Below are 18,457 nucleotides of genomic sequence, written 5' to 3' on the forward strand. Positions count from 1 at the left end.
CAAACGAAGGAGCAACCGGCAACTGTAGACGATCCGGAGAGCAAGGCGCCATGCACCATCCACAGACGATTCCACAGACGAAGGAGAGCGCTGAAGAAGACACCTCAAGAAACCGGCAGCTCTGCAGAGGACCAGGAGAGAAAGACGCCATGCACAAACAAAGGAGAAGAGTACATAAACGAAAGAAGGAAAAAAATACACGTGTCAAAAAAGTGGAAAATTAATAAATGCACCCAACAAATATGTGATTTCATTGACTCTCAATATATATATGTGTGCACATAACCAAATCAGAGGATTAATCCACAAACTCAGAGGATTAACCCACAAACTCGGACGCCTTCATCAAACACCTCCGTTTGTATCGATGTATGAGAACGATCCAGAGTAGGCACATTAGGTTTTTGGTAGCTAGCAGAAAAATAAGGGTTTTTTCCGCCTTCGCGCAGGAGAGCTTGAAAGTCCATGAATATGGGCGCCTTACGACTACTCAGAAAACTTGCACAATTGCGAATATGGACCTGCCCGCTGACAGGATCAACCTGACCTCCCTTCTCAGATCTCATGGTAAATCAAAGGCCCTTTCTGATGGTAGACTCACACATGCCCACATTGTCTCATGTGGTTATGACCATGACATAGTCATATCAAATTGCCTCGTGCAGATGTATGGTAGCTGTGGGACTGTGAAGGACGCACAAGCAGTGTTTGACAGATCATTAGATCCAAATGTGTACTCATGGAATATACTAATCAATGTGTATGCCCAGAATGGGTTTCTGGATGATGCAAGGGGCCTTTTCAATGGCATGGTATGCCGGGATGTCGTGACATGGAATGCCATGATTGTGGCATGTGTTCGGAATGGGAATGGCAAGGAGGCCCTGTGTCTCTTCTGGTTTATGCAGTCTGATGGCATTGCACGCAACAACATCACCTTTGTAAGTGCACTTGATGCCTGCAGTGGGGATGGTGATTTTGAAGAGGGGCGGGAGATCCATATTGCTATCATGTGTGTGGCATTTGAGGACGATGTGATTGTTGGTAATGCCCTCATCAATTTTTATAGAAAGCATGGTGTTGTGTATGATGCACAGAGTGTGTTTTGCCAGATGGCACACCGTGACATAGTCTCGTGGACTACCATGTTGTCAGCATTTGGACAAAATGGTGATGGACAAGAAGCTCTTGATACCTTTTATCTGATGCAGTTGAACGGCGTGAAAGCAGATAAAATTGCACATATCTGCGCTCTTGATGCATGTGCCAGCTTGGAAGCTTATGAAGATGGTCAAGTGATCCATTCAGCACTTGTCGAGGGTATGTCAGAGCGAGACGTCGTTGTGTCGACTGCCCTCATAAACATGTATGGAGAATGTGATAGTGTGCAGAACGCAAGGAACGTATTTGCAAGAATGCCTCTCCGTAGTGTTATTTCTTGGACTGCCATGGTAGCTGCTCTTCAGCGGAACGCGCATGGCAAGGAGGCTTTGGATCTCTTTTATAAAATGCAGATAGAAGGCATCAATCCAAACAACATCACATTTGCTTTTGCCGTGGATGCATGCACCAGCCTTGTATCTGTAGCAGAGGGGCATGTGATCCATGCTGGCATAGTTATCAGAGGTCTTGAACATGATATCGCAATCGCGACTGGTCTTGTTAACTTGTATGGCAAGTGTAGATACGTGAATGATGCCAGGAGTGTGTTCAGCAAAATGCTTCATAAGAATGTCATCTCTTGGAGCACCATGATTGCAGCGTGTACTCGAAATGGTCTTGGCAAGGAGGCCCTGGGTCTCTTCCATCAGATGCAGGGGGAGGGGATTAAACCGAACAGTGTCACATTTCTTTGCCTGGTGGATGCATGTTCCAGCCTAGCAGCTCTCAATGAGGGGCGTGCTGTTGACGTGTCTGTCATTAAATGTGGATTTGGGAGAGATGTAATGTTAGGGAATGCTCTTATGAACATGTATGGAAAGTGTGGGAGTTGGCATGATGCTGAAACGGTTTTTGGCAGGATGGCCTATCGAAATGTCGTCTCCTGGACTGCCATGATTTCAGCATTTGCACAGTGTGGGCACGGTGGGGATGCCATGGCGGTTTTTTATGAGATGCTGTCACAAGGCATCAACCCAGACAGCATTGCCTTTACATGCATTCTGACTGCCTGTAGTCATTCAGGGTTGGTTGAGGATGGCAGGAAGTTCTTTTGCGCCATGCTTAAAGACTATGGTATTCCACAAACGATGGACCACTTCGTTTGCATGATTGATCTTCTCGGTCGTGCGGGGCACTTGGATGAGGCAGAGGCCTTGATCAGGCATATCCCTTTTCAAAAACTGGGTCTACCATGGCTATGTCTTCTGGGAGCATGCAGAAGTCATGGGGATGTGGAAAGGGGATTACATGCAGCGAATTGTTGTTTTGAGCTAGACCCACAGAGCTCTACACCCTACACAATGTTGGGAAATGTTTTTGCAACAGATGATAAGTTTGAGGATGTAGCAATCGTGCATTTCTGTCGTGAGGAAAAGTGGTGTGAAGGTGGAGACTGGGTGCACCTGTAATTATCAAGCCTTGGTCATAAAAGTAGACAGTTATCTGCCAAGCTGTGGTTATGAATACACTTTAATCCCAGTCGATCCTCAATCACCTTAAGCCTCAATCATGAAACCGATTCTCGATTGTCTCATTGTTCAAGGCTTTGTAACTAACACACATCCTGCATGCGTAGTCATTGAACAGTATGGGTAGTTACTAGGGCAAATAAGATCATCGGATAGCAAGTGACACACACACTCTCATTGCACCAGTAATGTGTACCTTCATGCATGAGGAACAGGAAAAGCATAGGAGAGCATGTAATCTTGTGTTACATGGCCTACCAGAAGTGGCACATGGAGGTGCTACGTCACATAAAAGTATCCTTGTGACTTGTTCTTGCATCCATAGGGGGTGCCTTTTGGGATCCTCCTATGCCCTGCTCATACCCTAAATGATATGTTTATCTGCTACCCTTTAGGGATTAGCCCTGAGATGAGCATGTTCATGTGCATGCACATGACACACTAGAAGAAAGCATATGTAGAAAAAACAAGGGATTACACGGGGATGTTCTGGTAAAACACCAAGGGAAAAAACCATAAAAAGTCATGAGATTTCATACTTGAGGACATGTACCAACATTGCTAAACGTCTACCTTAAAGGTGATGCAAGACAAATGCAATTATGAGCACCTCACATAAACTCTCCCTCTTTATCGATAAAGACATTAGGGAGGGGGTCCAAAACTCTCAAATGCACCTTACTTGTAAGGATGACATGCTTAGATAGACATGAAATATGACTAATTGGTGGATCGAAAATATGTTTGATTTGGCAATACAACTTGGAATAGTCATTGAATAAAACCTCTGTATGAAGGAGGAGTTAGACAACTAAGAAAGCAAGGGTTAGCTCCGTAATGACCAAGCTCTTTGGGACGGTCATGGAATGCAAACTAACCGAATGAATCGACTAAAACAAGTGCTCTTTGCTTGCACATAGCACTATTGGCCATCTAATAACTCTTTGCTTGCACATAGCACTATTGACCATCTGATAACCGAAAGGGTACATATGGGAGAATAGACTCAAATGTAACCTTTGGGTTATCACATGGGAGAGAGTAGACTTAAAGGTGATGGGTTGTATTATTGTGTTCACTACTCCGTAGGTTAACATGGTTTCATATGCCCGACCTATCGTAAGGCGCTTTATGTGAGCTGCATCAAAATTATTGCTTACATTAGCATAGCTTCTAAATGCTTATGGATATTAATATATAGCTTAAGGATGCCCATTGGGTGATAAGGTAGACCACAAAGATTTAAATGTTGGTGAGTATTATATACTTCTAACCACATTACCCATTGATAAGTATTAGCCACAACCTCGTAGTTGGGGTGTTGCTGCTGGTATGTCATTTGGAACAAACAGGTCGAGTTTGTCGACCCTGTTGTTCAGAATTTCTGAATTTTGTAAGACACGACACCAACTATGGAGGTTGAGGACTATTGGATGCAAAGGGTAAAAGAAAATATCTTGTGGGTTAGCTAATATCAGATCCCCCCTCAAAACACCCATAATGATAGTTGGGTCAGCATCTCGCTTGGTATTTTGTTTAATAAGGATTAAAAAACCTATATCTTCACCTAAGTTAATGTCATGTTGAAGTAATGAGAGTGTTAGTGTAGACAAAAATAAGGTAAGAGTTTAAGAAGGGGCCCGAGGAGTTACTGGCAATTGTCCCAATTTCGAGGCGCGCTCAAGGAGGGTATGTAAGTCATCTGTAGGCTCCGGCCTTTGACTCCTTTCTTGTGTGGCCAGTTGGTGGGCCAGTTCTCTTGTATGATGATATCAACGTTGCTGAGCTATGTAGAAATGGCTATTTCTTTAATCATCAGTTCAACATCCAGCACTTCAAATCTTCTTGTTGTCACTTCTTGTGCTCTTCTTGCAGTAGCTTCTCTTTGATTGGCTTCAATAATTTGAAATACTTGTTGTGTTGCTAATCTTTGTGCATCCTGTAATTGGTTTTCTAGTTGTGATATTGTTTCTTGGCTTCTTTGTGCCATTGTTTGGTTAGTGATGATTATTTCATTGAGAGCCTTGAGTTTTTTTGCATGTGCTTTGTTAACCTACTCTCGTTCCTGTTTTACAATCCTTGTACTCTTTCTTGTTCTTCTTTGAGGTTGGCTGTGAGGAGAGCTATTTGTTGTCGAAGCATATCCTCAGTACGCTTTACGCTCTCCTGGTACTCTTGCATTTCCTTGGCATGACTAGTTGTTAGGCTCTGTGTGTGATCTATCTCCTTTTGTATGTGCTCCTTTGCTTGCTCCAGCCTTGCATTCAAGTCAGTATTCTCATTTATTTTTTGTACAATGGTTTGACTCAAAACCAAGTTATTGCTCTCCAATGCGCTGTATCTTGTTTTCTGTTCTTCTGCAGTCTGTAAACTCTTTATGATTACTTATTTATGAGTTTTCTCTGCTGTTCTGCCAAGGTATCTTTCACACTTTGTGTTTGTGCATTGGCCGCTGCTTCCATAGGCTGGCGTTCCTGTCGTGCAGCATGTGTATTATCAACAAATGGCAACGCCATACTTTCTGTTCATGTTCCCAGTGGGTACTAGTGGCCATACTTATTTTTGTAAGGGGATCATGGAGGAGTGTGTTGAGGCCTTCCAAGGTATCCTCAAGGAATTGTTGAGAGTCCACCTCCTTGAAAGAACCAAGATGCGGCAGTGGCTCATCTTTATCCAATCTTCTTTGTTTGGACGTCTCTGGGGAGTGTGGCCTCTTACTATATTGTGCTGCCTTCTATAATTCTTGTTGTGCAACTGATGCCTCCTCGTATGCTGGTCCTTCCAAGGTATGATCTTTCTGTGTTTGTTCTCCAGCTTCCTCTGTGTGTATCTCCGCTAGTTGTGAATCCTTGAGCGGGGAGAGGTCTTTGAATATTAGTTGTGCAGGGCTCGTTGGAGGGGAGAGCTGTTGGTGTTGTTCCTGCATAGTAGGGCTTTGTAGTTTTTCTTGGAGAGCCTCTTGGTATGTCTTGATCTGTAATGCCACAACCACTTCCAAACTGCTGAGATTCTGTGGTGACATCCACTAGTAGCCCTCTCATCCTTTTGTTAGTCTTCTTCTTTCGATCTTTCTTGATTGACTTTACAAGCTGTTCTGTCTCCATTAACACTGCTTGTCCTTCATCCACCCTTCTAGTAGATTCGGTAGGTTGATTGGGGATTAGGGTTAGCGACAGGTTTTCCTCTGGTTCATCTTTCACTGGCTGCTGTGCCACATGGTTAAGTATCTGTGTTAACGGGTATGGGTTGCTGACCTTGGACTAATGTGCCTTGAGATAATTTTCCATTTCTTTGTGCATAAAAAAGGCCCAATCGTCCTCCTTCTCTTCATGAGCTTTGGTAATCCTGTTAAGGTTGACCCTGTTATACCTGTCAACTGGTTTGATTGCATCATCAACGACATTGCCGTGCAAGCTTTCTCCGTGGCTTCATCCTTGATGTTCTTGTACTCTGCCCCATTGGAGTTATAAGAATCTCTCTTTAGCATCTCCTTGATGGGCATTGTATCTATTGTGTGTTTGTGGGCCTTGACGGGGAGCTGTAAAGTGTCTCTGATGAGGTCTTCTATTACGAGCAACTCTTCCGTGTGGTACCATATACCTTTGTAATTTTTCCTCTCTTTGTCTGCTTGTCATATGTATGGAGATATTCTATGCACAGGTATGTGTCGATCCCTCTGGGTAGCACTGTAGCCATTCTACCAAGGCTGAATTTTTCCAACTTATCCTTTACTTTAGCATCTTCCAATAGATGGAGGCACTCCTTACTATGGCACTACAGAGTGATTTTCCCATGTGGTGTAGTGACCTTTCTTTTGATGAGAGTTCCCTGGAAGGACTGGGCGGAAGGGCCCAAGAAGTTGCTCCTCATCTTGCTGGCACTCTAGGACCCTGCGTGGCATTGCTGGCTTGTGTTGGAGGTGGTTGCTGTGAGACCCCTATCCCCTCCACAGTGCCCCGACGATGGAAGCAGCATCGGCCTCCCGTGCGGCGGGGCAGGGATCCACACTCGGGGCCTCGCTTGCGGATGTTTGGACGAGAGGCTAGCCCGACGGTTCCTCCGAAATCGATCCCGGAAAAACTCCTCTCGCTCGGAAGGCACGGGCGATTCCGCCATGGGAAAAATCTTCTAATGGGAAATTACTCTAACGAGTCATTAACTAGTTAAACTGATCCGATCGAACCTGAAGTCACATGGTCAGATCAAGAAGAGACTTGCACTTGGTCCATGGAATCACCGGTTTTTTCCTCCTTTAACGAGGCACAGCCGGCTGATCCCCTCCCATAGAACAAGGTCTTCTCAGGACTTAATCTAACTAATGTAACTAATCGCATCTTAATTGTTTCGCAGGAATCCTCCGATCCAGCCTACGGCCCATAGGTTAGCCAACCACTGTATTGGTGGTATTCCTTTATAAAGATTTGGTTGTGTTTTTCTCGGGTACCGAGGAAAAGAGTTCCCAGGGTCCCCTAGCCGGTGATTCATGCAAAAATTAAGGTAGGCATATCACGTACGCACCCAATATGAAATTGCCATTTATAACAAATTTGGTTGGCTTTAAAACAATCTTTCAATAGAAATCATAATATTACTGATCATCATCCTCCAAAATTTTGAGTCCATTGTATTACAAAATGTGTCCTCTGGACTCTCCGTTGAAGACCAGCTGGCCAACCAACGAGATCCAGTATCAAAATTTGATTCACAAAAATCTTTCCTTTTAGTCCATCCGAAATGCACGCATGGGTGTCCTAGTAACCGCGAGCCCGTGCATCGCGCCTAGTCAGAACCCTTCAGGATCCTCCTTAGGTGTCCTAGCACTTCACTCAGGGGCCACTTCGTCGGTCCGCCCCATTTGTACACCAGCAGAAGCACACCATTTTAACCGTACCGAGGCTAGTCAAGATCTCAGCAGGCTTTGCCGCGAGCGACGTCCCTTGACGACTCCCTGCCAACTGTTGCAACAAACCTCCTCTTAGTAAAACACATGCCAAATGCTTCCTCCAGCATTCTGGTGTAAAACAGTCCTTTAAATAAAAAACAGAGGTTCCAATGCAAGTAAAAATCCCACTTTGAGATTGGTTCCACAAAACCCCTTTTTTCATAATTCCCAGTTTCATAATGAGGATCCTTAATCTCTCATCAGGGTAATCTACCCATTATTTGACTGATTGTCCAACTAGATTCTTGGTGAGTTCGGTCAAAGGAAAACTAGTTTAGTTCAACGGTAGTCTATTCTTTGTATTTAGGAACTGGAATAGGTCATGAAGTTTGTGCTTGATTCAGATCAAGAGATGGACATGTAGGTTTACTCTCCGTCCCTCTCGTAGTCTAACCAAATTCATTCGGTTTAGTTCTAACAAGGATTCCCTTCAGATAAACATCTATTTTTGGGTAAATACCAATTTAGTTATTTAACCAATTAAAATATCTAAAGATATTCTTTCTGCCATTAATTTCTCGACCTTAATTCCCTAGGTAGAATTATGGTGGAAATTCATCTTTTGACACTAAAAATTAATTCAAATCCTTCTTTTCTTAAATATCATAAAAATTCTTCTTTTAACTAAATACCAATATCTATTTTTTTTTGAATAAGCTTGAAATCCCTCTTTTTCTCATTTAATGAGTGCATAAAATCTATATAAAATTTCTCTTTAAAATAAATAAAAGTATTCAATATTTCAAATATACCAAGAATTCTCTTTTTCCATTTAAATGATTGAATTCCAGTTATGATGGGAATTCCTCTTTCATCATTTAAATTTATACATGCATAGAATAATTTTAACTAAAACTTTCTCTTAAAAATTACATAAAAATATCCACTAATCCTAATATGACAAGAATTTCACTTTTTCCATTTAAATGATTGAATTCCAAATATGGTGGGAGTTCCTCTTTCATCATTTAAATTTATTCATGCATAATGTTCTCTTAAAAATTAAATAAAAATATCCATTATACTAGAAATTCCACTTTTCTCATTTAAATGATTGAATTCCAAATATGGTGGGAATTCCTCTTTCATCATTTAAATTTATTTATGCATAAAAATAAATTTAACTAAAATTCTTCTTTAATTTTAAATAAAATTTACATTATTTTGATATTCCAATTTTTCTCTTTCTCCATTGGAATACATGGATCTCTATTATCATGGAAATTCCTCTTTTTCTCTAATTAACTATTTATGTATAAACATTAAAAATTAAATTTCCATGAATATGATGAGAATTACTCATTTAACCTAGGATGACTAATCTTAGAATATGGTAGGAAGTTCTCTTTTCACATTATGCATAAAAATGATTTATGTGTTAATTTTCAAAAATTTTACCATAGCTCTGCTGCTATTACTGATAATTTTTAATAATTTTAAAAAGCATAAGGTTTAGTAATACAATATGATAGAATAACTATCATTTAGACTAATATCCAATTTATGGACTTAATCCCTAAGTTTATCATAATTTAAGTAACATAAAAGCATTAAAAAGCCACTTCTTTGGCCTCTAATTTGACTAGCATAGAGTTTACTTTTAGAATTAAGAATTGCTTCATGAGAAGCATCATTTGAATATAGAATTGGTCATAGGAATGACCATTCTTTGGGGGAGAGAAAGATATGCTTAAAAAAACATTTTAATTTAAGCATAAATGTAAACTTTATGTGATTAATCACTAAAATTCATTAGAGAGCTTCATTTACATTGAAGAACCATTCAATTGAATACTTCTCAAGCTTGAGAGGGGTTGAGAAGTGAAAAACATTTAGAAGATTAAGAAAAAATACCATAAAGTCACACTTAACCTCTCGTTTTGCTTGATTCTCTAGTCTTAGGAGAGGCCCCCAACCGCGATCAATTGGTTAGTATGTTGAGGAAAGCTCCAAAGAAGGTTGAAGAGAGAGAGAGAAGCTCCAATCTCTCCAAATTATAGAGGAGTTTTAGAGGATAATAGAAAATATGCTTATTTTAATGTAATACTGACATAGTCTAGTTCAGAGATGAGAATACAAAAGAATGAGGGTTTATTTATAGGTGAGGGAGGCCACTAACTAAGTCCAACTAAGTTCTAGAATTTTCCAGCTTCAGTTTGGCTGAATTTTGGACAAGATTTGGTCAAGTTTAGATCCCTTTTTGATTTGGTGTGATCCAGGAGAGAGGAGAGATAAAAATATCTTAATATTTTTGAGTTTAAAACTCTTTCACATGTGTGAAATAGGTGCCTCCTTGAAGGCTCCCCCTTTCCTTACCAAGGTGTCAAAATTGTATGATTACTCCAAAATATCTCGTTTTTTTAGTAATATCTCATAATTTTTAACTGATAAATCTTGTACTCAGCCAACTCTTCATCTTATGTGGGCATTACTCATTTTTGGGTATTTTCTTTTATTCATTGGATTTATCTCATCCCCACACTTGGATTAATCTTGTTGGTCCATAGGAACCTTAATTGGACCATAATCTAAAAATTTTAGAAAATCTTGACCCTTAGGCTAAGGTCTTTTGAATAATTTTTAATTAATTCCAATTGCACCTTGGAAAATTTATTTTGATTTTCTATTTTCTTTAGCCTTTAGGCATTTTTGGGATTTATAGCATTCATTTCTATTTTTTCCTATTTACACATTTTTGGGTGGAGGAACTTTTCTAGAGATCCGTTCATCTTGTGCCTATATATATGAGGCATTGTAGTTCATTTCTAATCAAGTTGGCTAGTGGTTCATTGATGAGTTCTTGAGTACATTGTCTCTTCTCTCATCTCTTCTTTCTCACATGGGGATCCGGAAATTCCAGTTCCTTGAACTTTGTTCCCGTGAAGATCATGGAAGGAAATGGTTCCATTGTGACAGTGTATGTCAGCTTGATTTTTGTGGAGCCAATATATTCCAAGGATCCCGTCAAAACTCCCAGAGGTAAGACTTTGAACTAACAGTTGGTTACATTACCATCTAGGTTAAATTGGATAAGATCTGTCTCATGGTGAGTAAAAAGAGTCTTCCCACTGGCCAATTCAACTTGCATAGGTTTCCCTGATTTCTGTTCTAAGACTATCTTACGCAATCATCCAGGGGAAATGAATGAATGAGAACTTCCTGAATCAATCAAAAGCTTAAAAGGCTTACCTTGATATTCTGCTGGAGTCTGGATGACTGAGAATTGATGGTTAGGTCCTTGGTTTTCAATTACAGCAAAGATCTGCCCTCTTTCCTCTTCTACTACATTTGAAATTGTGACTGCTCTGGCTGCTGCAGTCTGAGGTGGAACTTTTTCTCTTTGGTTGCCCCAGTTCTGGGAGGGAGTTCTGAGGTTACTCTAGACAGAGGCAGATGGCTCAATTGGCGAGATGGACCTTGATTAGACTGGTATGAAGGGGTTGGTCTCTGAATTCGGGGTCCTTGACTTCCCTGTCCCCTTGACATGGCAGGAGTCGGGCAGTCTTTCAGTTGGTGACCAAAACCTTGGCATCCAAAACATCGGTTTTCACTTCTGAGTTCATCCTTCTGATTTCTTGAAAGAGGTGGGGCTCCTGAGAAAGTATTCTGGGGAAAGGGTCTTCCTTCACTTCAGAATCTTCTTGCATCCTGATTCTGATTCGGGCCTTGCTGCCTCTTCGGGGGGGTGGAAAGTTTGAGGTACTTCCCTGGGCTTGGAATCTTAAAGTTAGAGGGTGCAGGCTTTGGCGGGACCTTTACTACAAAGGCTTTGGCAAAATCTTTTGCTATTCTTACTGCTTCAGCCATGGACACTGGCTTGGCATTTTTGACCAGTGTGTCCAAGGGTTCATTCATTCCCCGAATGAACCTGGCCATGAGTTGTTCTTCATCTAGAGGTGGTGAATATTTGAGTAGAAGAGCAAAGGCCTGGTGATATTCCTCGATGGTTTTGCTCTCCTACTTTAGCTCTAAGAATTCGTTCATTATGATTTCCAAAAATCCAGGGGGACAAAATCTCTTTCTTAGATAGGTTTTTAAGTCGTTCCAAGACTAAGTATTTCTATCCAGATGGTTGGTGTCACAGTGGTTTCTCCATGCTACCCTGCTTATTTCCACTATTTTGAGCTGGGCAAGAGCCATTTTGCTCCGCTCATTGTAGCCTGTGACATCAAAATATTCTTCCATGGCTTCCACCCATTTCTCCACAGCCTCGCCCAGGTTCTCCCCTTCTCCTTTGAAGGGTCCTGGCTGAGTCCTATGAAGAGCCTTGCGAACATCAGCGTCATCAAGCTCGTCATCTTCAAAGAGAGGGTCTGGCTAACGGCCACGGTTTCCTCGTCTCATGATTCTGCCAAAAATTTGTATATTATTAAATTTTTATTTTGATATCATCCACGAGATCCTAAGACTTAAGAGGTTCAAAAAATAAATTCTTAAACAAGACAATGATCTTATTGGAGATCTATGACATATGTCCGATAACACATTTTTCTTTATCATATCGTCCATAAACAATCACTTGTACAACAGGGAATTTTTCTTCAAAAAATATTTCTATATTTATATAAAAGTTGCAATATGTATATAGAGCAGCTCGGCTCCAGAATCACTACCTCAGTCTTGTAATCGTATAAAGAAGCAAAACTATGAAGAAGACATACCATGGTACACACCATTCATTACACAAAGAGGTGCTCTAATTCTATTTCTTAGGATAAAGCGGCTAAGAAGTCTAAAAAATCGGCATGAAGTTTTGAAGTTCCTGGTGAATGATCACAGAGTAGAACGTGCTGAACAACAAGCCCTAGTCTTATCAGAATCATGGTCAAGGAAATATTTTGCTTGAGCCTCTGACGCTGACTGGTATTGATGTTAATACACCGTCCTCCACAGAACCACATATACCGACGTCGCTCAAGAGGATCAGGAAAGTACAGACTCTCAAAATGGCGAGCGAGCCTCACTCTGCTCATTCGGGTCGTCGTAGCAGAGTTGATGAGGTGATCAAATGCAAAAGCTATCATGTCCTGACTCTGAGAGAGTCTAGGAAATCCAAATAGGTTCGAGGTGTCCATCTATAAATTTTCAATTCAATTTACAAGTTTTTAATTTTTGAAGTTCATTCACAAAGTATTAACAAGTGAAAAACATTTCTTTCCCAGATTTCTATTAAAAGTTTAGGCAAATTCCGCTTTGATATCAAGTGTGAGATCCCTCTTCCCCCTCCACGCACCGGTCCCGGTAGCTGACAGCGGAAGCAGCCCCCTCATGCGCGGGGCAGGGTTTCTCACTCGGGGCCTCGCCCACGAATGTCCGGGCACGAGACTAGGCTGGTGGTCACTCCGAAAACCGAAACCGAGAAAATTTCCCATGTCCGAAAAGCGGGGACGATTCCACCTTTTTGAATTTTCTTAACGAATTTTTTTCTAATGAGATCAATTCTAAACTATCCTTCACCTGAATAAACCAGATAGAAGGAAACTATCGCTGATATAATTTGATCATTTGAGTAATTTCAACGCTTTTTTCCTAATCAAGATCAGGCACAGCCGTTGTTCCACTCAATTGAGAAATTTATTAGGGAATTAACTAGCTACTCGAATCCTAGCGTAATCCTAAGATTTTTCAGTTTGATTATTAAAACTCCACTGATTCCAGCCTACCCCATCCGGCCGGGTTAGCCACCACCCTGCCACACTGGAATCGGTAGATCCAAACAAGTACTCACCCATCCATAATTGAAATGCCTTTCTTAACTTTAGCTTTAGAAAACAGATACACACACACTCCTCTTTAAAACTTTAATATAAAAATAATCCATTGACAAAACAGATATGATCATAGATTTCATAATTCAAAATTTCCATTCAATCCATTGTTTCACAAAAATAGTACCAATCTGGACTCTCCGTTGGAACTTGCTGATCAGCAACGAGATCCAGTAACATATTACAATAATCATTTCGTCTCAACATACTTATATATATCTTCCTCGACATACGTATGGGTGTCCTAAGCACCGCAAGCCCATGCATCGCCTGGTCAGAACCCTCCAGGATCCTCCTTAGGTGTCTTGGTACTTCACTTAGGGACCGCTTCATTGGCCCTTTCCCATTGTAAGATTCCTCCCCTAGCCCCTCATGATGTCCAATATCTTCCCCTATAATCAATTCCCTCTTCAGAAATATAAAAGATCTTGTTTCTATCAGTTTTGGATTAGAGAGAGAAAATCTTCTAGAGAGTGGTTATTCAGATTTTAAATATTTTTGGATAGAAAAATACCTCATCTTATTAAAATAAGTTCCCTTGAAATAGAAGTTAAAAAAAAAAGATTTTCAGAAGGTGCATTAGACATTAAGTATAATCTGTTCAAGAGGCACTATCCTGGGGGTGAAGATTTTTTCAAAATTTTCAATTAAGGTTCCTATGGACCAATAAGATTCATCCAAATGTAGGGAGGAGATAAATAGAAGAATAAAAGAAAAATCCCCCAAAAATGAGTAAATACTCACATAAGATGAAGAGTTGACTAAGGATAAGGTTAATAGTTAAAAAAGAGAGATATTTAGGTGAAATGATGCATTTTTGACACCTCTGCATGGGGGAATTTCCCTCATGAAGAGGGCGCCTATTTCACATGCTTGAATGAGTTTTAAACTCCCAAATAATGAGATATTTTTATCTCTCCTCTCTCCTGTTTCAACTAGATCCAAAAAGTGAGCAAAACTGACCTAAAATTGGTCAAAAATTGACCAAACTGATCTGGAAAATTCTAGAATCAGTTTGCTTGGTTAGAGGCTCACTTTTTCCTATAAATAGAAGTCCTCCCCTTTTTTGAAACTTAATAGTGTTTTATGCACTGTTACTCTGCTCCTCCCAAGCCAAGAACTGTGAATTTATTAATAATTCACTAGTTTTTGACATTTTCCTCTTCCAACAAAGATTGGTGGCCACTCTTGTTACAAACAGGAGTTGAACCCTCAAACCATCAAGCCAAAGGAAAGCTCCAAGAAATTATGTAAGTAGAGATTCTTTTAATTTTCTTTATTGATTCTATGTTTTTCTAATGTTTATGATTGTTTGAAGTGATAAATGGATGTTAGCCTTGATCGAAAGGCTTTTCCCCTCTCTCTTCTTAGAATCAACCCTTCTTTATCCTAGTTAAGTGAAAATTATTGGAATTAAACTTTTCTCTTTTATAAGTAAAATTTGATTAGTATAGATTTCTTTAAATCAATTAGAGTTAATTTTTAAGATAAAATTAAGTAAGAAAATTTAAAAAATGGTCAGCCATACAAAGGAGGTTATGCCAAAATTTTTAGAAATAAGAATTATCTTTTATTATGCTAAAGAGTAATTCCTATCAAATTCTATACTCTAAAAGTGTCATTTTCATGCATAGAAGATGCATATTGATTATAATTTTTTTATGCATAAAGGAATAATTTTCTTTTATTATGAAAGTGTTACTTTCATCAAAGTAGATTTTCATGCATAAAGGAATAATTTTCTTTTGTTATGAAAGTGTTACTTTCATCAAAATAGATTTTCATGCATAAAGGAATAATTTTCTTTTGTTATGAAAGTGTTACTTTCATCAAAATAGATTTTCATGCATAAAGGAATAATTATCTTTTGTTATGAAAGTGTTACTTTCATCAAAATAGATTTTCATGCATAAAGGAAAAATTTTCTTTTATTATGAAAGTGTTACTTTCATCAAAATAGATTTTTAGGCATAAAAGATTATTTCTATCATATTTGATTTTTATGCATAAAAGTATGCATAAAATATTATTATTTTTATTATAAAAGTGTTACTATTATCATATTTGATTTTCATGCATAAAAGTATGCATAAAAGATTATTTTTTATTATAAAAGTGTTACTTTTATCATGTTTGATTTTCATGCGTAAAAGTATGCATAAAAGATTATTTTCTATTATAAAAGTGTTACTTTTATCATATTTGATTTTCATGCATAAAAGATTATTTTTTATTATAAAAATCATATTTGATTTCCTGCATAAAAGTATGCATAAAAGATTATTTTTTATTATAAAAGTGTTACTTTTATCATATTTAATTTTCATGCATAAAAGTATGCATAAAAGATTATTTTTTATTATAAAAGTATTACTTTTATCATATTTGATTTTCATGCATAAAAGTATGCATAAAAGATTTATTTTTTTATTATAAAAGTGTTACTATTATCATATTTGATTTTCATGCATAAAAGTATGCATAAAAGATTTTTTTATTATAAAAGTGTTACTTTTATCATATTTGATTTTCATGCATAAAAGTATGCATAAAAGATTATTTTTTATTATAAAAGTGTTACTTTTATCATATTTGATTTTCATGCATAAAAGTATGCATAAAAGATTATTTTTTATTATAAAAGTGTTACTTTTATCATATTTGATTTTCATGCATAAAAGTATGCACAAAAGGTTATTTTTTATTATAAAAGTGTTACTTTTATCATAGATGATTTTTATGCATAAATGGGTGCATTAAAGATATGTTTTTTATATAAAGTGTGATTTTTATCATAAATGATTGTATGCATAAACATATGCATAAAAGATATTTTTTATATTAAAAGTGTGATTTCCATCATAAATGATTTTATGCTTAAATTAGATGCATAAAAGAAATTTTTTTATATTAAAAGTGTGATTTTCATCATCATAAATGATTTTATGCATAAACAGGATGCATAAGAAAAATTCTTTTATTCTAAAAGTGTAATTCCTACTAAATTGATTTTATGCATAGAAAGATGCATAAGAAATCTATTTTTAGTTCAAAAGAGTTATTTTCATCAGTTTTGATTTTATGCATAAGAAGAAGCATAAAAGATTGATTTTTAATTCAAAAGTGTCATTCTCATTTAAAATGAATTTATGCATAGAAAGATGCATAAAAGATTGATTTTTATTTCGAAAGTGTTAGTCTCCTTAAAATGGAATTTATGCATAATTAGATGCGTAAAGAAATCTTATATCAAAAATAAGAATTCTCTTGTATTCTATAAATAGATATGAGGATGTGAAACGAATCAAATAGATGAAAATGAACGAGGAATAGATGGAGATATATGTATGTGAAAGAATGGATGTAGTTATATGTATGTGAAAGAAATGATGTAGATGTGGAATGTGGATATGGATGTATGGATGTGAATGTGAATATGAATGTGGATGTATATGAATGTGTATGTGGATGTGCGAATGGGGATATGGATGTAGATATGTAATGTGGATGTGGATCTATATGAATGTGAATGAGAATGTGGTATGTGGATATGGATGTATGGATGTGAATGTGAATGTGGATATGAATGTATGGATGTGAATGTGAATGTGGATGTGGATGTATGAATTGGAATGTGGATATGGATGTATGAATGTGGAATGTGGGTATGGATGTATGGATGTGAATGTGAATGTGAATGTGGATGTATGAATGTAGATGTGGATGTGGATGTATGAATGTGGATGTGAAAATGGATGTATGGATGTAGATGTGAATGTGGTGTACGAATGTGGAGCTGTGTGTGTAATAAGGAATGCAAATATGAATGTGAATGGATATGAAGTCGATATGAGCGAATGGATGAGATGTGATGTCATGTGAATCAGAATGTGAATGAATAATATAAGATCTGAACGAATGAGATATAATGAGAAATGGATGTGATGAGACGTAATGTAAATTAAGAAAGATAGGAATGGATGTTATGTGAAGTGAATGAATCTGATGTGATGGGATGGAAAATGATGTATCTAGACAAGAATGGATACACATATGATTTGGAATTGGATTAAGTAATATGGATTGATGTGGAACAATCTGGAAAGATGTGAGTTCATTATAGAAACTGTATTTGTGAACTGTTTGTGAATGACTGTTTTATGTCAAGAATGCTGGGGAAGCATTTTGACTGTCTTGAGAATGTGGTCGTGGAGACCTACCTGTTAAAGTTGCAACACCCGACGGAGAGTCAACGGAGGACGTCTCGCGTAGCAAGGTCGGCCGAGGTCTTGACCAGCCTCGGTTCGATTTAAATGGTGAGCTTCCGGTACGGTGGATGAGGGACCAAGGAAGCGGCCTATGAGTGAAGCGCTAGGTGACCTGCGAAGGATCCTAGAGGGTGCTGACCATACGGTGCTCGGGCTCTGGGTCGCCGAAGATACCCACACGTGCATCGTGGAAGATATTGGAACAAGGAGTAAGAGTTTTTTTCTTTAACCGGGCATGGATTTGGTTGATTGACCTTGCTAGACCTCAACGGATGAGTCCATGGCTCTTTTATATGGATCTGTTGGTTGATCTTGCTGATCTTCAACGAAGATTCCATCTTGACTTTTATAAGTGATTATATTGCCGGGTACTATGAGCTAGGAACTATTGAAAAGACCCTTGAGTGAACAGGTGGTGAGCGTTCTGGTTGCCAATGATGCCATAAGTACGCCGATGAAGAAATGATTGGAAATAAGGATTCAACCAGAGATTTTGAGGATAATGATCAGTGACACAATGGTTTCATTAAAGAATTATTTTAAGGATAGCTGATGCTGAGAAAAAGGCAATTTCATATTAGGTGTGTAAGTGGTGTGACTGGCGTTAAATTTGCTTGAAATTTCGGCTAGGGGACCTGGGAACTCTTTTCCCTAGTACCCGGGACAAAACCTAACCAAATTCCTAATTGGATCCCATCACTACAATGGTTGGGCGGTTGGCTAACCCATGGGACTGGATGGGGTTAGGTTGGACTGATGGATCCGTAAATCGAGACTCAATTTCTGTTTAGTTTGATAGATGAAGTAAATCCCGAATAAAAATTGTTCTATGGAAAAAGGATCAACGGC

The 18,457-nt window shown here is 38.4% G+C and overlaps 1 protein-coding gene across 2 annotated transcripts; it reads left to right on the forward strand.

Moving 5' to 3' along the window:
• The first annotated feature begins 280 nt into the window (after positions 1 to 280).
• Positions 281 to 3,128, forward strand: LOC147614718 (pentatricopeptide repeat-containing protein At3g09040, mitochondrial-like). Of its 2 annotated transcripts, XM_086780055.1 has the most exons (2): positions 281 to 567; positions 666 to 3,128. In XM_086780055.1, the coding sequence occupies exons 1-2, from the start codon at positions 565 to 567 to the stop codon at positions 2,568 to 2,570; spliced, it is 1,908 nt and encodes a 635-aa protein (XP_086636181.1). In that variant the 5' UTR covers positions 281 to 564; the 3' UTR covers positions 2,571 to 3,128. The 2 variants fall into 2 exon arrangements, with proteins under 2 accessions (XP_086636181.1, XP_086636180.1); XM_086780054.1 differs by having other exon boundaries at positions 281 to 3,128.
• The last annotated feature ends 15,329 nt before the right edge of the window (positions 3,129 to 18,457 follow it).

The sequence above is a fragment of the Cibotium barometz genome, chromosome 41 (assembly GCF_041138505.1).
Source record: "Cibotium barometz isolate CiBa-2024 chromosome 41, ASM4113850v1, whole genome shotgun sequence".
In the NCBI taxonomy this organism is placed as follows: domain Eukaryota; kingdom Viridiplantae; phylum Streptophyta; class Polypodiopsida; order Cyatheales; family Cibotiaceae; genus Cibotium; species Cibotium barometz.

Coding starts and splice junctions, on each gene's coding strand:
- LOC147614718 (XM_086780054.1), top strand. CDS start 372: ATGAGAACGATCCAGAGTAGGCACATTAGGTTTTTGGTAGCTAGCAGA.